This window comes from Macrobrachium rosenbergii, chromosome 50, assembly GCF_040412425.1.
Source record: "Macrobrachium rosenbergii isolate ZJJX-2024 chromosome 50, ASM4041242v1, whole genome shotgun sequence".
Lineage (NCBI taxonomy): Eukaryota > Metazoa > Arthropoda > Malacostraca > Decapoda > Palaemonidae > Macrobrachium > Macrobrachium rosenbergii.
In genome coordinates this window covers 3540169-3565000 of record NC_089790.1, presented here as the reverse complement: position 1 = coordinate 3565000, position 24832 = coordinate 3540169, and the positions used below count along the sequence as shown (strand labels likewise).

Here is a 24832-nt window from a genome sequence, read left to right as displayed (position 1 = left end):
TCGATACTCGCGTCCGCGCGAAAACATTCCTTCTCTAGCGCACATCGTTTCTACTTTTTCCTTAAGAAAAAAAAAAAAAAAAAAAAAAGAGGCAGTTACTTCTGTTGACTGGGACAGCCAGATAGAGTTCGCTGAGGGGAGGCCATAAGTTCCCTTGACATCACTACTGCTAGTAAATATCTAATGAATATCTTCAGGTTTCGAAATGATACAGATAAAAGCCGGGTGGATCTGAACACAAAGGTAAAAACAAGGTGAGAGGCAGACATAGTGGACGCTGCTAAATGGTATATGGAGACTGTAAGGCAACACACTACTTGAGAGAAAGCCTGCGGGAGAGAGGAGAAAGGCCAAAAAATGGAATGGAAACGAAAAGAGAGAAGGGGGTTGTAGGAGAAATGCTGGCGTTCCTTACCTTGCTCCTGTTGCGTTTGTTCATGGCAGACTCATTTTTCTTCTGGTTGGCCATGCCCATGCGGGCACCGGCGAATCTGCCCGCCATTTTCGCTTGTGACGCGGGGGGCAACCCTAACCGATAATACTTATTGCTTAGAGTGTGTGCGCGAGAAGGGGTTGTTGGTTATGGGACACCAAGGAAGAGGGAGGAGGTTGAGGAGGTTCTCTCTGTCTCTCTCTCTCTCTCTCTCTCTCTTTTTGGGGTTGTAGCCAAGGGAGGGGGGCGGAGTGGTGGGGTGGCGTGGAGGGTATTGAGATAATCAGGTCACCGTATACAAGGGAGGGTTCGGAAAGTATATGTTGTATATATATATATATTTTTCTTACTGAGATTTCGACTGGGGTTAGAAAAGTACAGTTTGCGTGCACCTGTCTAGTGTTATTATTATTTTTTTTTTATTTTCTGCTCTCTGTCTCTTTTGAATCCGCTTTTTACGCGCAAGACGCCCTTCTGGATTTGTACTGGTTCGGCAGAGAAACGGCAACTGCGACAGAGGGCAGCGACAACTCACGATCTCCCGATTTACAAACAATAAAGCTAAAAATAGTACCCCTGACGAATCCCATGGGAAGACTACGTAAAGGTGAGAACAACAAACCGTCTTATCTTTATTTATTTTTTTTTTTTATTGTTTCACGTATTATTTGTTTTTTTTACCACTCTCCTGCTTCAAACACTCCAATTCAGTACCAGTAAATAGATAATTAATCTTTTTTTCACAACTATAAAAGTTCAACAGCCAGTTTAAAAGGGAAACGCCTCGCGTGACTGGGCCTCAAAAAATATCTGAGCAGAGTCGGCGGCAGAAGACGTTCACAGCGACGAGCTAACTGACAAAACACCAACAACTCAGCGTCGGTATAAAATTGTCTCGACTTGATACAAGTTAACTTCTTACTTAGCAACTTTTAGATAACAGATTCAACGATAACGGTTACAACAACGGCTAAAAACGGTTCTTGATCAGCGGGAGCTCTAATGACTCGAGTGTGAGTGAACGAATGTATTTGTTTTTTTTTTTTTTGTATGTATATATATATATATATTTTATATTTTGCTAACAAACTGCTTCTCAGAAAGTTGGGAAGAAGCCGCGCTTGGATCGCACCAAGTTACCAAAAAGAGAGTTTCCGAAGTGTATATGTATGTATATATATATATTATATATATCGATATATATAAAGCTCTCCTACGGCTTTGGGATACAACAACTCGCGACGTGATATGGTTGAGAGTGATCGAGGAAGGACGAGCCAAATGGCCCTTTTCTGCAGGTTGCAAGGACGAGAGGAATTTTCCAAACGAGAAACGGATGGGAGGGATAGTAACTGTACTGTCTGTCGATCTGTGTATGTGGATACTTACGTGTCTATACACACAAAGACACACACACATACACACAGGTATGTATACGCATACGTAGGGGAAGAGGAAGCTGGTGGTTGTTTGAGGGTTATGTCCTAACGAGTTGGGCACAGACTGGGCACTATTATTAAGGGTACCAGGATGAGCTGGGAGGGATAATATTACTTCCTTTTTCCTTCTTTAGTTCCCAAGCAACTTCGGGAAAATGGTCCTCTTTTATTTTCGCTGCTTGCTTTTTTCTTTTTCTTTCTTACCTGGTTTTGCTTTTCACTAATCTGCCGACTTCAGGCCTTGCTCTGTGACTTCAAGCACTTCAAGCACTCGCAATTTAACAGTGGTGCTTCTCAGGGTCTGAGATTTTCTTTCTCCAGCATTCACTAAAAATGCTGCGGCAAACTTTGGCTTCCAAAAGTTTTCCAATACTCTTTTATTTTTTCCTTTCCTGAACCTAAATGGGAGCTACTGTTTACTAATGCTTTTCTTATTATCTTGTCGAACAAATATTGCTCATAATAATCGGATTCTCAATGAGGCGATATTTTTTCCCCCGATTTCTCTCTTTAACTTTTTTGCTGTTCCTGCCTCGCAAGTTCTGATTCTTGCAGCGCGCACGCGCAGAGTCCTTCAAACACTGACCTTCCGAGGGGAAGGAAACGTCTTGAAGGCTCTCGGGCTTCTGGCGGTTCCGCGAGAAATAACGAGTCTCCTTTTGTTTCCAAGTTGTTTTCTGTCCTCTCTCGCTCTTCTAGTTCTGAGAAGATCAGTGGTGGTGGTGGTGCTGCTGCTGCTGCTGCTGCAACGCTGTGAAACCGCACTTCCTCCTCACGTGGGCGAAGAAAGTCTTCGGGCGCTCGAGGTCTCCAGCAGCCGACGGCCTCGCTGGCTCTTCTGAGTCCTCTCGGGAAACTGACTTCGAGTCGGAATCCTCAGCCGCGAGACCTACTGTAGAAGGCTGGGGACGGGTGATTCCGATGGAGTTCGCCGAAATAGGGATTCTCTCTCTCTCTTTCGCCTCTTCACGTCACTCTTCTCCTCTGACTCTCTCCTTCTGGAATAGGACGGACTACTGGAAGTATCAGGAGGGGGGGACTTAGGTCTATATCGGCTGTGCAAGGACGGGACGATGATGATGGGACTTTTTGAGACTTAACAACGGACTTTCAGCAGAATTCTCTCTAGCTGACTGCAAGCAGTAGTTCCCCTGTCGCAGGACTTTCGACCAAATCAGCCAACAGAGAATTCGAGGAGGGAGTCTTGCAGGACTCTGGGTAGAGGACTTTTAAGACTTTTGACAGTGACCGAGGTTCACTTCAAGTTGAGCTGTCACTTCACTCCTGTAATGACGGTGGCCTTTCGAGCGAGTTCTTCTTCTCTTGAGAATAATTAAGGCTTTGAAACGCACGGCGAGGCGCAGGAGATTATGTTATACCTGGGACACTGAAAGTAGAAATACAAGCATTAAGTCACCGAGATAAAAATACATGTTCACTATAATGAACAAAAGCTTAATATTAAAGTATTTGTAATATAATATACAAGTTTGTAAGTGTATATGTTTCCTTTGATTGTCATTAGTGGCCGATGTAAGTTTAGTTGTCTCAAAGGCATCACAGCGTACAAACATATCTTCACCTATACGAATATGCACACAGTCACTCACTCAACTCAAACCCATCAACCACTCAGTCAAAACGAAACTGCCATCGATTTAAAAGTAAAACAACATTTCCTTTCTTGTGCAAATATATAGCTAATTTTAATTCAAGCAAGAGACGCCTATTGCAATCCACTTCAATGAAGGCGCCGTGAAGAATGACGATGGACGTTGTCGAATAGAATCATCAACAGCAGCGGGGGAAGAGACATCTCGTCGTATTGTTGAGACCAAATAATGTGCTGCAACTGTGAATGGGAGGCAATATACAATCCCGACCCCCTTTTTGGGGCTTCAGTTAATAACGTAAGGATTAAGGTTGTCCGAATGTATGCAGCTTTCTTGAATAGGACACCTCGCCGTATAGGTCAAATGTGAGTGGCGAGGCCCCATCAATTCCGTGACGCGTATCAACAATTCAGTATGAAAATTATATATATATATATATATATATATATATATATATATATATATATATATATATATATATATATATATATATATATATATAAATATACATATACATATACACACAGACACTTTCCCTTTCCTCTTGACTGGAAGAAATCGAAAGATACAAGCCTTCCGACTTTCATCAGATTTTATAGGATAAATTTGCTATGCCACACACTATTAACTACAGAGTCAACCAACAACAATCGTAGAACCACCAGGAACCTAATTCATGGATTTCTGTCCCATAAATAGTGAACCACGGTCGGAAATCGGCACCTGGTTTTCGCTAAAGGGGTAGGCCCACTGAAGAATGGAATCCTACGACCCATGTACATATATATATAAAATCTACACCATTAAACATGTATATATAAATACAGAGAATCTGTGTGGAATATATTTTCAGCATCCCATAAAGAATTCATGTTTAAAAATATTCATAAATGCATTTCACCTCAACTTCATTACGGCACACCACGAATACCCGACGGACCAACGGCATATAATTCCCGAAAAGAATGCAGGTGTCGGATTAGAAACGAAACGAGGACGAGTGTCTGGACGTGATAACATTCGGTGGAAGGGAATCCCCTTTCCTTCTTTCTTTCTTTCTTTCTTTCCATACGCGTACGTTTTTCTCCCATACGCATTCATACGCACAAAGAAAGGAGCGCTTATGGAACCTCGTCCCGGCGGTGAATTTAAAGGGCCCTCGAGAGGCCTCTTCGTGTGTCTGTTTCCCCATTTTTCCTTCTTCTTCCTCTCTCTCTCTCTTCTTTCTCTATCCATCTCTTTCCCGCCCCTCTCCCTCTTCCGTAGAGGAGCGGAACAAACAGGTCATCTAAGAGGCCCCTCATTACAAGGGACACCCTCATAACTGGTCTGGCCTGAATGGAACTCATATCCCCTCTCATCAAAAAAAATCTCTCTCTCTCTCTCTCTCTCTCTCTCTCTCTCTCTCTCTCGCGTGCCGGCTCAACCCCATTTACTTCCTTAATCTACATACGTGCTGGCTCTTTTTTTTTTTTTTTTTTTCTCCGGGTACCCACAGCCTTCTGAAAACAAAACTGAAGTATGAAAAAGCATCATGGCGTAGAGTGGAGAAAAATACAGGCCCCAAAAAATATGTATAAAATAAAATGAAATAAAATAAAAAAAAACCTCTGGTGGAAGTGCTAAAGCTGTTTTGGGCTTCTCACTCTTTCATTCCATATTTATTCCATTCATCCCACACTCTTTTTTTTCTGTTACGTAAAGAGCCCATAGGAAGGCAGGGCGCCCCCGCCGCCCCCCTCCCCCAAAATAAAAAATGAATAAAAAGAGGAACTGGGGCGTTGGCTAAGGTAACGCACTCCAGTATAATGTCTTCTCATTCTTTCGACGCTGTCGACGAAATCACTACTATTCGCGATGTCGACGGAAGTCGACACCTCTTCTTCACTCGACCGGGGACACAATTCGTCAGTTTCAAATATTTACTCAGTGTAATGAGAATAAATCTTCATGAAAGCGACACCAATTACTCTTCATCCCTGTCGAGATTTTTACCTCTCTCTCTCTCTCTCTCTCTCTCTCTCTCTCTCTCTCTCTCTCTCTCTCTCACCGACGCCCATTATCCCTCACGCAATGACCAGGAAGCGACTTAATTTCCGCTCAAGATTTCAATTGAAGCCTTAATGTGCGGTCCATTTCTCTCTATCACCACTTTATCATTATCGCTATTATGTCTCTCCTTTTGTCTGTCGCTTTATCATTACCGGCTGGCCACATACTGAGTGTTGGCTGACTGCTTTTGGGATATTGATTCGTGATGTACACAAACTCATTTGAGTGTGTTCATGGTGTGTGTGAAATGTAAGGTTTTTGTATGCAATACATCGATATTTTTCGACTGTGTGTATTTCACGGTGTATGAAATGAAAGGCTTTGTATTTAATACACAGATATTTTTTCACGTCTTTTTACTCATCTTGCACACATACACACACAATATATACATACATACATACATACATACACATATATGCAATACATATATACATACATAGAATATATGTGTATACACATATCTATCTATCTACATATACACACATACAAACTTTGTATGTGTGTATATACATACGTGTGTATATACACACTTATGTATATACACACATACAAACTTTGCACCCTCTTACAACTTTACATAAGGGAGTGGTTTCAGGGTTGCAATTCCCCACGGGGCCTCTCGCTCTCACATCGGTTAACTTTTCGAAACCATACTAATTTATGCTCTCTCTCTCTCTCTCTCTCTCTCTCTCTCTCTCTCTCTCTCTCTCTCTCTCTCTCTCTCCGTGGCCCACTTGCCCTCGTTTTCCGACTCTTTCCCGTTCACCTTCGTTACGTATTCGTCTGTGGTCTCAGAAGATACATTGGGGATCCGCGTTCATCTACAAAGATCTCTACTCCTCCTTCCCATTATCCCTTTGCCACTGAGAACGACGAAGAGAGAGAGAGAGAGAGAGAGAGACTGATTCCATTCCAGTGGTCCTTTCGTAGGGGGTTCGCGGAAGTCGTCACCTCAGCACTTCTTACATTTTCACATTTTTTTTTTTTTGTCATCTCTACACTATCCCTCAGTCACTGTCCTATTTTACCTACTTTTCATATTTATTCTTAATTAAACAAATTCTCTGTTTTCGTTTGTTTTTCTTTTCATTCTTCATTTCTGGCGACGGCTGAGTTTGATCCCATTTTGAAAACTGTGTCAGAAACTTTTTGAAACCCGCCCCCCTTTTTTTTAAAGCTAAGATTCTTGCCTCTACTTTAACTTCTTCATCACCTGTCTTCAATTTTTCATTAGTGGCCTTCACTGAAACGCCTTACTTTTCCAGCTTTCCACTACTTCCATTTGCCAAGTTATATTTTAGTCCTACATCATCTCGTGATCAACTAAGCCTTCATTATCTTTGGAAAAATTTTTATTACATTTGATTTTATTTCCACTGGTTGTTTTTCTTCAGTTCTCCAAACCTCATCTTCGCCTCTGTCCAAATGTCTCTACCTAAAGCTCTGCTATCTGAGAAAATTGACGACGAATCTTTATTTCCCTACGGAACTTTCCACTGTGTTAATTTCGACCTTTCTACTCAATTTAGCATTCATTGCTTCCTCACGCTTAAACAATTCTACAAAAGCAATTTTCTAATCCATTTAAATTATCGTTCACTCCCTGCGAACTTCGCTTTTGACTCTCGTTTAAAATAAATCTTTTAATTTTTTTCTTATTTAGTTTTCTGCAAAAGAAAACTGTCTGTCCGTCCGCACTTTTTCTGTCCGCCCTCAGATCTTAAAAACTACTGAGGCTAGAGGGCTGCAAATTGGTATGTTGATCATCCACCCACCAATCATCAAACATACCAAAGTGCAGCCCTCTAGCCTCAGTAGTTTTGATTTTAAGGTTAAAGTTAGACATGATCGTGTGTCTGGCACCGATATAGGTGCCAACAACACAGGCCACCACCAGGCCGTGGCTGAAAGCTTCACGGGTCGAGGCTGAGAGTTTTCATGGGCCGTGGGTGACAGTTTCATACAGTATTATATGCTGTACAGGAAACTCTACTGCGCCGAAAATTGCCTCCCCTTCCGGCATTCATTTATCATCCAGTCTCAAAAGCATGTAGAGCTCTCGCAACAGTTCTCTCTCTCTCTCTCTCTCTCTCTCTCTCTCTCTCTCTCTCTCTCTCTCTCTCTCTCTCTCTCTCTCGTGTAGAGGATCTCTACCAGCCTGCCTCCGTGCATTGTGAGGAAAAAGAGAATAATGTCCTGCATTTATCACTAAGCTTCATTCATATGTGCGAGCACAGACATCTGCCTCTGAGGGTACTTGGATCAAGTTCTCTCGAGGAAAGAGGATACGATGACATTTGTAGGATTAGTATAGGTAAGAACTCTTCGTTTATGTTCTATTTTGAGCTTGTTTTATCGAAACGACGAACGTAAGATTTTCTCAAAAGTGAAAATACTTTTAAAATACTCTCAAACATCACGAACGTAAGATTCTTTCAATATTGAAAATACTTTTGAAATACTCTCAAACATCACATTCGTTCTTCCTAACTACTGAATCCCCGGTGCAGCGCAAAATACCTCCTCCTCATCATCGGCTAATTCATACACGTACACAAAAGGGATCATACGCAACACATCAAACACGTCGCATCATTCATCTCTATGTTAAAAGCTCCGTGATATCGAGGTTTCCATTCACCCTTGACCTTTATCTTGCTCATATTGATAATTAGGGCTCATCTAGCCAACACTTTTTCACTAGCTTCTACAACTTCTCTTCTTCTTCTTCTTCTTCGTTTAACGTGCTTTTTCCCATTTTTTATATGGGGTAAGCACGATGCCTTCTTTTGAAGGACTTTGATTTGGCGTTGGGGTAGGCCGTAGCCTCGATCGGCTGCCCTGCCTGACATCGCATGTGTACATGTATCGTACCAAATCCCCAGCTCCAACTTCTCTTCGCTGCTCAAAATATCCAACTCATTTTCCCACCTTGCACGTGCACATAATTTTTTTTTCTGTGACATTTTGGATCAATGCCTTCTTAAAGATATCAAAATGTACAGACATAACATACCCTTGCCTCAGACTCACTTTTATTTTGCAGTCGTCACTCTCCTATCAAGACATTCTAAGACAAGATTTCTTTCCATCGTCAATTCTTTACTCCTCAGTAATTTAACTTCCGTGCCATACATTATTAACACCTCATCAAATAAATGAACTGAACTGAATATAGAATTTAGGCCAAAGGCCAAGCACTGGGACCTATGAGGTCATTCAGCGCTGAAGCTGAAATTGACAGTAAAAGGTCTGAAAGGTGTAACAGGAGGAAAACCTCAAAGCAGTTGCACTATGAATCAATTGTTAGGAGAGGCTGGAAAGTAAGATGGAAGAAAGAGAATATGAAAGGAGGTACACTAAAAGGAACGAATGTTTCGTACTCCCCTGAAGAACAACTTTTCATTCTCCTTAAAGCTATTGATCATTTCTCTCATTTATTTTAGTCTGCCTTTTTTTTCCATCTGTCACTTTTGAGTGTCCTATCCATCCTTCTATATACATGGATTTTATTTCTTTCAAGCATTTATACCTCAAAAAGTCTGTTTTTCCACTAAAGCTCTAACTTCCTCATCCAACTACTTCCTGCTTTTAATAATTCTTCTTCCCGGCTCCTGTACTCATGAATACTCCCCGCTGTCCCATGACCCCATCATGGAGTTTTGCATATTCATCAACCAAGCATTTTATCTCCTTCTCTTTAACCCTAAAAGTTTAGCTAATGAGCAACAGAGGCGAGGGACAGACATTGCCAAGGGACAGAACATACTTAAACTTTTGATCATGCCCAAGGCCCCTCTTCGCCCATGTAGGACCCAGGGGAGCAAGACACTGGCTGCAGGTAGAGCTATGCATCCGCCTAATGTCTTATCCCTGGCTGACAATAAGAGCAAAGTAGTCTATCTTTGAAGTCTATCGAAGATTGAAACATCTTTCAAAACAAGTTAAATTAGATTTTAATGTTAGTGAACATGGCAAATATAAAGCAATTAATTTCTTAAGTTTTTAAGTAAATTTTGCTCTTCTCAATTACTTCTTTTTTACTCATGTATGTTAATTACTTTCAATTGTGATTAAGATGATGTTATAATCTATATTTGATAACAAAATAATGTGAATAAAATTTTATTCCTTCATTTCTGATTGACAACAGAGAGAGAGAGAGAGAGAGAGAGAGAGAGAGAGAGAGAGAGAGAGAGAGAGAGAGAGAGAGAGAGAGAGAGAGAGAGAGAGAGAGAGGTAACTAATATACAAATTCATGAAACCATTACCCCCTTAATATGTTTCTTTGCTAACTTTTAAGTAATAAGAGTCAATTTCAAAGTTGTTAAGATTCTAGTCTTTATAGCTACACCTTATTCGTAGACCTTACCCGGTAAGTGGGATGCATACCACAAAATCTAAGAGAACGAGTCAAATTAGCTGACTACTGAGTATGCAATATCTTATTCCTATAAAATAAATCAAACACAAAGGGCGTGGCGATGAATGTCACCGAGCACCACTGGACCTTTGAAAATGTTAGAATTTTCACCTTCGACTTCCATGAAAAAATCTGCCTAACTTGTCGTTAAGTATACGAAGAAATCTTATTCTAACTGATTTTTAAAAAATCTCTTAACCTCAGCAGAAAAAAATAGAAAAGTCAAAGATGTGTATGTGAAAAACAATGAGTGCAGCGGTGGCAAATTCCAATTCGACCTCTGACTTATAGGTATGACCTTGACCTCAGTTTGCACATCAGATTAGCGGAGAATGCATGCCAAATATAAAGTCTCTTTCTCTTTCTCGCGTGGTCCAAAGGTTACGGACACGGGAATAAGAACACGGAAAATTTACATTTTAGGCTCAGCGGACAGGCTGACTTGTGTATGGCCAGAAAGACAGACAGGTCAGTTACTAGATGACCCCTAACGGTAGGTCGGAGGTCATACAAATCCGTTTTTTTCCACACTCTAATTTTTGGTCAAGGGGCAAACAGATAAATTACCAAGTTCCCGAAAACCAAAACGACCTATGGAACTGTGCCATCCTAGAAACTGAACCACTTTCTTGCACGCTTTGCAGTCCTTGAGTAAGATTCAAAGATCTTAGTCAGCGAAGTGTAATGCTAAACCTGTTTATTTGCAGATAATATGAGACGTCTGAAGGAAGAACTACTTACTGATTCAAAGCTTTGTAAAGTATCGGTAATAGCAAGGATGTTTTACTTAATTCTGCCATCTTTAGAATAGTTATACTCGCATTCTCTTACATATTCCTACTTTCTCAGTAAATGAGTGCTTGCGTTTTCTACTATCTAAGTAAACGAATAGCTTCATACGTCCCTTGATACTTACGAAAACCATCCTATCTGAGACAATTAGCTATATTAAAACGTGCCCAAACTTTTTTATATTTTATTTCGATCCTGCTGAGTAAAATGAATCCCAAGTTTCAGTACTGGTCTTATTGTTTGAAAGGATTCAAAGTTATGCCATTCATTCTGCGATTTCAATTAACGAAGTTCCTGTTGTATGCGTTTCCAATTATCTCTCTGCTTAAATAAAGGGAGAACTACTAGAACCCCTCAATTAACAAACGAGAAACTTATTATAAAGTAAGGAAGGGAGGAGAACGTCATCTCACACTTAACTAATGTGTGGTTCTGCAGATCGTAGTAGTTCCTCGTTGGACGAGTCGGTAGAGTTCTCGGCTAGCACACTGCTAGGCCCGAGTTCGAGTCTCCGGCCGGCCAATGATGAATTAGAGGCGTACAATCTAGTAAGAAAATCCGTAACGTTTTTATTTCTCCGCCCGCCGCAAAACCCACACAGTCGGGTCTACGATTCCCGGGGGAGATCTTCGTCAAAAACAGGCACCCTGCTTGCTTAAAAGGGATATACGGCGAGGCAGGACGAACCGGTTGGTTATGTTGCTAACTTTTGATTCTCGAGATTTCAAAAACTACGTAACATAGTTTGCATATTCAAATCTGGCGGGATTACGTAATGTGTTGTCTGAATATCTCGATGGCGCGATGAGTAAAATTATGCTAAAATGATTCTGTTCATTAAGGTGTCCATTCAAGTTTATTGTGCAGCCCAAACTCCGTTCAATAAAGCGCTGATTAATAACAGCTTATTTAGGACCCATACGAGACGTGGAATTGTAAGAGGAGAGAGAGAGAGAGAGAGAGAGAGAGAGAGAGAGAGAGAGAGAGAGAGAGAGAGAGAGAGAGAGATTATACCAGCCACGGATTACTACAACCAAATTTAGGACTGTGAAGAAATATGAAATGACACTGTGTTTTGAATTATTCAAGCTGAGAGAGAGAGAGAGAGAGAGAGAGAGAGAGAGAGAGAGAGAGAGAGAGAGAGAGAGAGAGATTATACCAGCCACGGATTACTACAACCAAATTTAGGACTGTGAAGAAATACTAATTGACACTGTGTTTTGAAATTTAGGACCGTGAAGAAATATGAAATGACACTGTGTTTTGAATTATTCAAGCTGAGAGAGAGAGAGAGAGAGAGAGAGAGAGAGAGAGAGAGAGAGAGAGAGAGAGAGAGAGAGAGAGAGAGAGATTATACCAGCCACGGATTAATACAACCAAATTTAGGACTGTGAAGAAATATGAAATGACACGGTGTTTTGAATTATTCAAGTTGAGAGAGAGAGAGAGAGAGAGAGAGAGAGAGAGAGAGAGAGAGAGAGAGAGAGAGAGAGAGATTATACCAGCCACGGATTAATATAACCAAATTTAGGACTGTGAAGAAATATGAAATCACACAGTGTTTTGAATTATTCAAGCTGAGAGAGAGAGAGAGAGAGAGAGAGAGAGAGAGAGAGAGAGAGAGAGAGAGAGAGAGAGAGAGAGAGAGAGAGAGAGAGAATTATACCAGCCACGGATTAATATAACCGAATTTAGGACTGTGAAGAAATATGAAATGACACGGTGTTTTGAATTATTCAAGCTGAGAGAGAGAGAGAGAGAGAGAGAGAGAGAGAGAGAGAGAGAGAGAGAGAGAGAGAGAGAGAGAGAGAGAAATATTATACCAGCCACAGAAAGTAAAATAAAATTTTGAACGGTTAAGGAATAAAAATGCTACGGTATTTTCAATTATTTAAGCTGAGAGAGAGAGAGAGAGAGAGAGAGAGAGAGAGAGAGAGAGAGAGAGAGAGAGAGAGAGAGAGAGGAGATTAAACTCAGTCAACAGTGATGTCACGTACAGATTTAGTTTACAATGGAGTGAGCTGTGAAAACATACTGATAGGATTACCTTTGACTGACGGCAGTACAATATCAATTTACATTTGACTATCAATGATAATAATAGTAATATCGTTACTATTACTTCTTTTATCATTGTTTCACCCTCTACTGCTACTTATGAGAAGGGGAGGTTATGAAGGACACAAAAGATATTGTTAAAACAATTCCACAAATTTATAACTCATCAGATTCCACTTATCACGACATTTTCACCACAAATGGCTCTTAACATTTACAACAATAAAATTGAAAAAAAAAAAAAAAAATCAAAAAAAGAACAAGAAATATCAAAATGATAAGTAGATGTGAATATAAATCAGATTACAGCATGTGGTCTTTAAGAGTTGTAGCAGCTACGTCAAACACAATTACTTGAATCTATTTAGGTATCAGCCAGTGTTGTCCTGTAATAATCGTATTTAATAATCATTAAGTGGAGTAATATCCATATCCCCTTTTTTATGTGGAGTAAGTGGTAATGTATTTCCCGGCTCGTTTGCTGTGATTACCTTTTATGAAGAATATATAAGGCATTTTTCTTTACTCTTACAATTGTCAGTTTACCCGTTTTTTTTTTTTTACAATTGCCAGTTTACCAGTTTTTTTTTTTTATTTTTACAATTGTCAGTTTACCCGTTTTTTTTTATTTTTACAATTGTCAGTTTACCAGTTTTTTTATTTTTACAATTGTCATTTTACCTGCTTTTTTATTTAAAAAAAATGTCAGTTTACCAGTTTTTTATTTTTACACTGCGAAAACATCAGAAAAATTCGCTCTACTAAATCAAACATTTGAGGAAACAAGACCAAATAAAGGCAACTTTTAAACCATTATTTAAATTTTATAAATCCACGCATTATGCATTCATACGTTTTTACAAGACTTCTCTCAAGAAAGATCTCAACAGCCCAGGTTTCGACCGACAAAAATCCTGCATTAGAACCACCATGATATTTTAATTACTAAGAGTATCTGAAGCCAATCAAGGATCATTGCACTCACTGAAGAGCCTCTTCCATCCCATCTGACTCCATCTGGCATTAAAACGCACTTGCCTTGAAAGGAACCGTAAAAAACCTTTCAGCTGATCAGCTCCATAACAACACTTACTTTTGCCGGAACTTGTAGATTTCGCTCGCCGAGAGAATGGCAGAGTTGGACTTCACCCATGTATAAGAATTCATCCTTAGAACGGGGTATATCAGAGTTCAAGGATTCCAGCAGCGATGGCAGATTTACTAAGGAATAATAGTAACATTGACGGATCACACTCGGAGAGAAGTGAATTTACCTGGGATTACTTAAAATAGACTTCACCTGCATCCTTGCTTACAATAAGAGTTATCTTAAGAGCACTAATTGCTCTCTAAATATATGCATACATACATTTATATAAAATACACATGTATATATAAAAATAAACATATAAATATACTCGTATCTTAATATATATGTATATGAATATGCGTGTATATAAAGGTGTCTAGGTTTATTTGCATGTTCACCTTAAAAGCAAATGAAGGGATAAAAATGAATAAGTAACTGACAGCTAAATAGAACAGTCGCAAATCTGACCGACGATGATTGCGTCTATTTCACAACTACAGACAAGAACTTGAGGCCCTGGAAGGAACCACACAAAAATATAATTTCCCAAAGTTTGTTATTCGAAGCAAAGGCTTCAAAAGCTTGAAGCTGATCCCTGAATACGGAGAAAAGAACAGGTTGAGTGAAAGTGTAATAATAAGTGGTCAATATCTATTAGATAAAAATATGATGCATAGTAATGAAATGTTGCTAAGAGCCAGTAACAGACTTTCTTGAATTCGTGGAGAGGAAATCGGACCTAACCACATGGAAAAGAAAAAAAAAAAAAAAGAAAAAAAAAGGTGAAAAAGAAAGTGGCCCAATTCTGAATGGACTTGTTTTACGATGTTCCCGGAATCACTTCGAATCAGCCTGAATAACAGTTTAAAATAAATGAGAAAAATATCTCTCACCAGAACCTAATTCAGAATTTTGGTGACAAATGATTCACAACACAAAAAGGAAATTCCTGCATGAAAATGTTTTCCCAATCTCCATGAAGGTTATACCTACGTTACTGAAACTCAAACTGTGAAAATACATAGAAAATGAAAAAAACTTGACTATAAAAAAGTCAAAAGGAGTGTACCCATTTAAACAAAAAATCAGATATACTTTAAGATGCAGTACTGTGTGTGTGTGTGTGTGTGTATATATATATATATATATATATATATATATATATATATATATATATATATATATATATATATATATATATATATATATATATATATATATATATATATATATATATTTAATATATATATTATATATATATCATATAATATATATATGTATATATACATATGTATTATGTACAGTATGTAAGCATGTATTAGAAAAAATTGCTAAGTTTAGGTGGGAGAAAATAACCGCCTGTACCCTGCAAGTATACAATATATGACCGAAGCACAGACACACATGTAACTTTTCAAAAACTATACGAAAAAAAATATGAACTACAAATTTATATTACTTATAACTACATATTATATTTCATCAAAGAAAGTATTTTTTTTATCTTTTTCATACACTGAGACCATATTCTCGCTCCTACTGGCTGCGGAAGAGCCTGGTTTGTAAGTAGGAATGAATTTTTGCGTACTGTTCGAAAAGTGTAGCAGTTCCCGAGTGTGCCGAAAGTACTGCAAGAAATGATGATAAAGATAAAATTAAGAAACTGGTGATCTGAGATGGTCCAAATCATATTAAGACGCAAGGAAAGGACACTTAAAAAAAAAAAGGAACTTTAATTCTAGAGCAACCACTTTTCAGGGGAAAGGTATGTATGTATGTATGTATATACATGTATACGCACACGTACATAAGTGTATACATATACATATCAAATATGTACAAGTATAATATATGTATATATATAGTATATATTATATTAATAAACATATATACATATATTTATTATATATGTATATATACATATATGTATGTATGTATGTATGTATGTATGTATGTATTTGTGTGTGTGTGGTGTGTATGTGTGTAAATATATACATCAGGGAAAATCAGAGACAATTGATGTGAAAGGAATGTAAATGACACAAAACAATACTAGACGCCATGACGAAGTTCACATGGGTGAATACACTGTCAATGACTGTATGGCAATCACGAATGAATGAGTTACTATATGAATATATCAATTTAAATAACAGATAGATAAATAGAGCTGGGAACACTGACAAGGGTATATTGTTAGCAGGAAAACAAATTGACGATGGAGAAGCATTTAGACAGATAGAAACTTTTTTTTTTTTTTTATTATGTCGGCCTATTTCATTAAATGTCTTAAGGGGAATATCGAAACAAATAAATTCATACTGAAAGCTACCGGTATGTGAATAAGTGCTAAAAAAAAAAAAAAAATGTTTAAACTGTCCTTAGGGTATATCTTAAAACATGGAAATTCAACCGAAAGCTAACGTTATGAGAATAATGTAAAGGTTCAAAAACGTAAAAAAAAAAAAAAAAAAAAAATTACTATGTACCATTACAGGGACAAAACGAATGTTCTACATTGGTGATATCTTCAGTTTAGATGGAGAGAAAATACCATACCGTAAAAATAACACTACCTGAATTTATCGCGTAAAAAGGTTGTATAAGCAAGAGAGAAAATGTGTAGTTGAATTGCTAATAAATGAAAGGAATGCTGATTGGTTACTTGTACCATTGTGGATGGATATGGATGGTGTATAATCTGTACAAATATGGAAAATTAAAACAAAGTTTGTGAACAGAGGAAAATAATGAAAATTTCCGTACCTCGAGTCGGAAGCTGATGCATTTGTTTGACAGGCGTTACGTAACGGTTTAAACAATACACAACAGCAACGCAGGAAATGAAAAACGACATATTCATACATGTACACGTGTGTGTACGTGTGTATGTATGTATGTATGTATGTGTGTATGTATGTATGTATGTTCTTATTAAAAAAAAAAAAATTTTTTACATACAAATGGTCCCAACACTAACTCTATAAATATATAAAAAATCTTTCTAAAACTAACACAGAACTCAAATAACTTACGTAATTAATGTTATTTATTTTGCTTGAGCAAGCACTCGGTCAATACAACCTCCTCCATAGCATGATAAGTAGACTGGAATATGTCATGAAATTTTTTCGAAATTGACATTCCTTATATATTTCCTTCTTTATGGTGTAGAATCTGCTAACATTAGGTTAACAATCCATTTACATTCCATCATCCAAACTATAAATTTCATCAGGACATGAAAGTATTTGTGCTGCTTGAATGTTCATTCAAACTCTTGATCCTCATGAACACACATTGAGTTATACTGTACACATACATTATATACCTCACATTTGTACATCTACGTCCTCGCTTTTTCACACACACACAAACACACACTATATATATATATATATATATATATATATATATATATATATATATATATATATATATACATATATACATGCACACATATATGTATTTATATTTGTGTATATTTATATTTATATATATATATTTATATATATATATATATATATACACACATATATATATATATATATATATATATATATATATATATATATAATATATATATATATACACACATATATATATATATATATATATATATAAATATATATATATGTATATATATATATACATACATATACAAATTTACATTTCATCTCCCTACAGAAGCATCATGTAGGCATTTGAATGAACCCAAAACCATGCCAGTCGTAACGCGCAGTTGAAAACCTTCCACTCTGATTGGCTGAAAGAGTTGCCTAACACCACTAATTTTTTTTTTATCGTCAACGTGTACGTACGTGCGTCTGTACAGGTGTTGTCCGCTAAACATATACAATATAATAAACATGAATCAGCAATATGTCGATATATATCTCATTACAAAAGAACAACAGCTCGGGGGAGGAAGGGGGTGAGGGGGATCCCCCCCCCCCAGCAATAATTACCTCAGAATGAAACGCGATGTCTCCTCGAGATGCTCAATTTCGCACCCAATTCTACTGGGAATTATTTTGCAAAATTTCCTGCCGTTCTCAGGACTCGTTATCAGATCTATTAAAACTTGCGATGGCGTCTCCTTTTACCTCTTTTTTTTTATTGTTACGATTATTGCTTTCTCGTCTTGGTTTATTGCTTCTGTTGCTTGTTTTTTCTTTTTTTCTTTCTCTCCTTCCGGTTAGACCATGCAAAAGACAAGTGTATCTTTCCTTCCTCTTATTATCTTTTGACTTAACCAACTGTTTTCCTCTTATCGTTACGGATATAATAATTAAATATGAGTATTATTGCTGTAAAGTTTCACATGTGAAAGACTTGAGAAAAAGTTTTTTATTTTTTTTTTTTTTTTAGAGTGTCCACAGTGTTACGCTTTTCCGTTCTGGATTCTTCTTCTTCTTTCTCTTCTTCTCCTTCTTCTTCGTCTCCCGTTGACTTCTTCTTGTCCCTCCTGATTGGAGCGGAGAGGCCGAAGGCAGCGTCCTTAGGCGGGTGACTTGGATTCCAAAAAAAAAAAAAAGGTATAATCAAAAAGGTGGGTAAGGAACTGACCAAAAATTGGCCTCAAGGCTCTGTTTGGAGGACAGGGTACGCGATATATTGCAGTATACACTTGTTCGAGGAACACAGGGTTTTGGAGGGAGATCTGATACCCACTGTAAGGAGCTGGGGAAGGAGGAACGGGTAGTGGGAGGTCGGGGAAGGTTGACAATAGGTGCTACCGGTACTCTAAAAGAGGTTAACAACCTTAAAATTTGGGAGTGATCCGATTCTGCCCGAGTCGAGCTCAATTTCGGTGACGGGTGATGATTAAAAATAGGTTTTGAGCGGTATTTTTGCTGGAAGCGAGGACAAGAGCAATGACAGCTGCGGTTTTATATATGCATATATATATATATACACATATATGTATCTATCTGACAATGACAATTATCTCGGTAATAATGAGCGAATGATGGAACCTGGGGAGTGTGACGATGATTGATTCCTGCGAGAAGAAAGGTTAGTGGATCCTTATACAAAGAAGTCAATTAGGCACTGTTAAGAATTGATTGCATAGAAGTTTCCTTTTTCGTATCCTTTCTGTTAATCAATTCAGGTCAGAGTTTTTTTTTTTTTTTATCAATTCAGGTAAAAGAAATGGTGATAGCTGTTGCGTGTGTGTGTGTGTGTGTATGTGTGTGTGTGTGTGTGTGTATATTTTTATTTTATTTTTGATTAGGACCAAGAGGAGAACGCAGGTGAGGGGGGAAGCAGAAGAAGATACAAGGGCCTTACGAGAATTGACTGTCGAAGAAGAGGTAATAATTTTATGAGCAGCGAACGAGGTTTCGGAGAAGACGCTCGAAATGAAACTGGGTTTGTTGTCACTGTTTTTATATATATATAAAATCCTTGAAGTGTAGCGGAAACTTTTTTAAGACTTATATATATTTTCTGTGGGTTAAGACTGGTAGTATCGCTTCTCCAACTGAATGGGAAACGAAAATGCTTTTGAGTTTTCTTTCAAAATGGGGGCAAGATTCTCAGGGGGAGAGACGGCGACGACGACGCGATTTCTGAATGGAAATGACTTTTGAGAGAGAAGAGGAAGAAGAAGAGTAGTAGGAGGAGGAGAAGGAGGAGGAGGAGGAGGAGGAGGAGGAGGAGGAGGAGGAAGAAGAAGAAGGATGGACGAGGACCAGGAGAAAGGAAGGAAGGAAGCACGACACCGAAAAATTAAAAAAGGAAAGGAAAGAAAGGAAGGAAGGGGGGGTTCGAGGCAAACGAGACAAAACGAGAGAGAACTGACGAGAGAGAACACTTAGATTAAAAAGAAACCCCGGATCCCGGATGTGAGGAGACAGAGAGATGTGGCGCAGACCCGGGATACAGAGAGACTGGAAACTCTCGCAGCACTTGAGCCCAAAAACCGCTTCCTTCTCTCTCTCTCTCTCTCTCTCTCTCTTCCTCTTTTCTCTCTCTCTCTCTCTCTCTCTCTCTCTCTCGCTCTTTCTCTTTCCCTCTATCTGTTGCTCTCTCCCTCTCTCTCTCTTTCTCTCTTCCCCCTCACCCCTCCCCCTTAACCACCTCCTCCAAATCCTACTGTTGCCAGATGTCCTAGTAACCGATATCGTACGCGTTAAAGTCAAACTGTCGTTCCTAAGCATCCGAAGTCCGGCGAATCTCGGCAGCGTGGTCTGAATGGCCAAGAAGACGGGGTTTTTCCTCAAATTCGAACTTGGATCTCCGAAGGGCTGATCAATGCGAGTGCCCAGGGCCAGAGGACAGTGCCAGAAGGGGCATCGCCATCGAGAAAACGTTTGTGGTTGTCATGGTACATCTGGCACTGCAGAGGCACTACCAGCAAGCCGGCTTCCCAATCAGTAACTTCGCGGTTCCAACGCTTGCGCCCTTTGATTCTTCCTTATCCTGTAACCCTCCCCCGAAAAACTTGTCCCCCCCCCAACCGCCCATGGCCTTCCTTTCCCCGGAAAAAAATAGAAAAAAAACAAGTTTTTTTTTCCCCTCGTTTTTTTCCCGACGCTTTTGTACTTAACTTTATGCACGTTATGTTCACATTCATTCCGTAATTGGGTCCTCAATTTTCGTCTTTTCAGAGGTCTCGTTTGATCGTCTCCAAAGATACCATCAACGACAACAGCAGGAATAAAAGAAAAGAAGAAGAAGGAGGAGGAGGAAATCCTTCGTCCATGCAAGGACGTCGACGACGAACACGGTGGAGACGCGAGGGACACATCCTTCGCCATCCCGAGGAAAATAAGGAGAGAAAAAGAACTCCTCCGTCTATCGGGTCGCCCCTGGCAGAACCATCCCCCAAAACAGAGAGAGAGAGAGAGAGAGAGAGAGAGAGAGAGAGAGAGAGGCACCTCCAGGAAGAAGGAGGAGGAGGAGGAGGAGGAGGAGGAGGAGGAGGACTTGACTATCCGGTGAAACATCACTTCCGAAAACGTTACTCCAATGGCGGCTAATAGGGAAAGACTGAAGTATTGATTCTCATTTAAATGACAACTCTTTTTTTTTTTTTGGTGTTGAGTCTCGACTATACAGAACACACGGGGGGACATTTCGCAAACCGTCACCGCAGCTGCTGTGGAGTCATCGTCCTCCACAGCATCAACCTTCTACAAAGACAAAATCGAAGGTCACGAGGAAGAAGAAAAATGTAAGAACGAATAAAAACAGGAAGAAGCAACACGAAGAAAAAAAGGAAGACACAGAAGGAGAGAAAAGTGGAAAACGAATAAAAGCAGGAAGGAGAAACGAAGAAAGGGGAGGAGAGAAGGAAAGGGGGGGGGGGCGACAAACAGCATAAACGTCAAAAACAGCTGGCAGGGAGAAATCACTGTTTTGGAAAACTAGTTGTAGAAGGAAGAGTCTGCTGCACACAAGGAATTGAGAGAACATAAGGACAGTTTTGGGCAGCAAGGTGAAGGCTCTTTCAAGGTTAAGGAGAGAGAGAGAGAGAGAGAGAGAGAGAGAGAGAGAGAGAGAGAGAGAGAGAGAGAGAGGCTTCTCTTTCAAAGATGCAGTTTTAAAATATGAAAAAAAAAAAAATTAACCTTCTTCAGGCACAACCTCATATTCTTGGAAAGACTGTCCGACCTCTCTCTCTCTCTCTCTCTCTCTCTCACACACACATATGACTGAATTAGTCGCAAAATTCATTCCTGCTTCATCATCAATACCATCACTACCTCCATTAGTAAAGAGATTAAGCAAAAACAGTTCACAAGAGCAGCGATGACCCCCCAAAAAAAATCTAATCTTTATTTCCCAAATTTCCGGCAGCGGGGTCCAAAAGCCATTGTCTTCGCAGAAACGGGCATAATTCTTCCATTACAGGTACGAAGAGTTCAAGAGGGGTTATAAATGGCACTGACGGAAGAGACGAAGCTTCCGAAATTGGGGCGCAGTAAGGGGTCTCCGAGGGGTCAACGGTGCCGCGGCGATGTAGATAAACATGTGCAATAAACATGTGCAATGAACATGTGCAATAAACATGTGCAATAAACATGTGCAATCATGAGAGCAATGAAATTTTGAACAGTTCAATAAACATGTGAAAATCTCGAAGAAAAAAGTTCATGTGAAAAAAAGATTTGCAAGACTGAACACTAAAGAAAAAAAAAATGGAAAACAATGATTGTAGTTTTCCGCGGGTACGGAAAAGTGAAATCATTTTCTAAGATAATAGACATTTGAAGACGGAAGTTCTCTCTCCCTCTCTCTCTCTCTCTCTGAAGGATAATTTAAACAAGCCATTACAACTTTCAGACAAGCGTGTAGGGACAGATGCTCCGGAGAGCCCTTCGTACTGTGGCTCCCAGAAAAGAAACGAAGGACAACTTTGATAATACCCGAAACTTCCTTCAGAATGAAATACAAAAAAAAACTTAATTCTCCTAAGAGAAACATTTGATTGAAACTGGAATATGAAATTTAGGCCAAAGGCGAAGTGCTGGGACCTAAGAGGTCACTCAGCGCTGAGAATAATGTTGAACCAATGTTAGGAGAGGGTGGAAAATAAGGTGGGAGAAAGGGAATATGAGTGAAGGTATAGTAAAAGGAATGAAAGGGGTTACAGCTAGGAACCGAAGGGACGCTGCCAAGAACCTTAGGCAATGCCTGCAGTGTACCGTGTGTGATGCACTGACGGCACTACCAGCAGCTGGGAGATTACTTGATGTCATGGACATCTTACACCAGCTTTCTGTTGCCCAGAGACTTCTTCATTTTGCAGTAAATCAAGACTTCTTACCTTCGTCTCTAGATTTCTCTCTTTCTAGCTAAATCTCTCAGAAAAGTGACGTCTTACTCTGACATCTCTTCAAGGGCACCGAGAACCGTGTTCTTCAAGCCAATGTCCACCAGTAACGAAGCTGTTTGGCTTTACAAGATGTTAGATCTTTCTTAAGGAACACCATTCACATTAAATTAACATCTAATACCAATATTTCCACATGGGATCCACACGCTTCATATGATAAACGCCTCGCTATGTTATCTTTAAGTGTAGATGACAGCTTATCAATCAAAAACGTCTGTACGCTTCTTCACCAGGAAAGTACAACCCCACTTGACTGTAGTGCGCTAGAGACATAAATATTAATTAAGTATATTTGCATAATCTAATACCTTCAAAGCAAAAGCAGAAAATGGAAAAACACACGACACCACAACCGATACTAATTTAAAAATTACAAGACGGCAAAACTGAACGTGACCTGACGACATGAATTAGGCAAATTTCATGCATAAAAAAAATTGCTTAGTGTGCACTCTTTAATATTCCAACCTCTCTTTCAGTAGTAATTCTTAAACATCAGTTCATTAACTGCTATCGGAAATGGTAAGTGAGAGACGCCCTATCGTCATTTCATCCGGTCGTTCAAATCATTATCACCATTTTCTTTTTCTTTTTTTTTAACTGGTGTATTGCATTTCCATCTCCTACGTTTCTTGACTCATTTTCTAATAATTGTATTCCAGGGTTCAATACTATGTTCCGTTAGCATATATCTGCAGTCTTCCCTTCGTTTTATTCGGAAATTAAGATGGATGGAATTGAATAAGCATCTTACCATCGACATTAGAAATCGAATAAGTTCCCTTTGATGAACGGAGTTCATTTCACATTCTTCTAACGATACTTGTAGTTGCAAAGTTTACCAAAAACTTATAGTATCTTTAAAGCTATATACACTTTGGTATACTGTAATATAAGAAACACCTATGATAATTTTTTCACTAATCTTACAAAAAGCATTTTTATACTTAATATATATATATATATTTAGCTACAAATAACCCATTGATACCGAATTCAGTATAACCTGGGAACAACATATCTAAAGGTAAATAGATAATTCTGATTCGTGTAACTAACCTGACCAGGATTCGAACCTACGTCTTTTTGGTTAGAGCATGGGTGTTTTAGGTCATTTTCCCATGCCCATACCCAAAAGAGCATAAGTTTAGAGTCTGGTCAGGATACATGCACTTATCATACATAATTCTTTTTGGGTGCAAGTATTGCGAAGGTGTATTGAATCCATAATTAACGGATATTTGTGGATAAATATTTGATTGGAAAACATATTCAAACCTATCGCAATATATAAATATATATATATACTGTATGTATATATACATACATATATATATACATATATATATACATACATACATATATATATATACATAAATATATATGTATATATATATACATGCACACATACAAACGTACCCAAACATACACACAGCTCGCACGACTATTTTGCTAGCAAATAGTCTATCACATCTGCTGCGTCACGCCTGAAAATTCATCCTGAGGTAGGGTATTGATTTTCAATCCTTCTCTAATTTACCAATAGATGGCATCACGTGACAGTCGGCTTCAGACGAGGAGCTGAAGGAGGAGAATGATCGTCCCGCATCGTCATTCATGCATTTCGGTCTCAAGAGTCTCCCGATTTTATTTGCTCGGTGAAATAACCTAAGTATCAAGTTGGTAGCGACTGATTTTTATCATAAAATTGTTTAATGCTGTTATGATTATTTCTATAAAGGGTATGAATGAAACCTGTGATAGTGTGATGACTGATTTTTATCATAAAATTGTTTAACAGTGTTATGATTATTTCTATAAAGGGTATGAATGAAACCTTATAGTATGACTATTTTTATCATAAAATTGTTTAATACTGTTATGATTATTTCTATAAAGATGAATGAAACCTGTGATAGTGTGATGACTGATTTTTATCATAAAACAATATTGTTATGATTATTACTACAGAGGATATGAATGAAACTTGTGATAGTGTGATGACTGATTTTTATCATAAAACTATTTAATACTGTTATGATTATTTCTATAAAGGGTATGAATGAAACTTGTGATAGTGT

General features: G+C 38.6%; 1 protein-coding gene and 1 long non-coding RNA gene across 4 annotated transcripts in view; both read right to left on the bottom strand.

Annotated features, from left to right (window-relative positions):
* Nucleotides 1–24832, bottom strand: part of LOC136832500 (uncharacterized) — a 548606-nt gene that overhangs the window by 156203 nt on the left and 367571 nt on the right. For 2 of the 3 annotated variants that reach the window (XM_067093405.1, XM_067093406.1), the window contains exon 1: nucleotides 416–1824. The exons of the other annotated variant lie outside the window; for it this stretch is intronic. In XM_067093405.1, the coding sequence (XP_066949506.1) occupies nucleotides 416–502 (87 nt within the window). In that variant the 5' untranslated portion in view covers nucleotides 503–1824. Of the gene's footprint in view, nucleotides 1–415; nucleotides 1825–24832 lie in introns of those variants that run through there. 3 annotated transcript variants of the gene reach the window in all.
* LOC136832501 (uncharacterized) lies at nucleotides 3191–19802 on the bottom strand. The gene is made up of 2 exons (XR_010851244.1): nucleotides 17872–19802; nucleotides 3191–3259 (listed from the first exon to the last, which is right to left on the bottom strand). It is a non-coding gene; the product is annotated as an uncharacterized lncRNA (long non-coding RNA).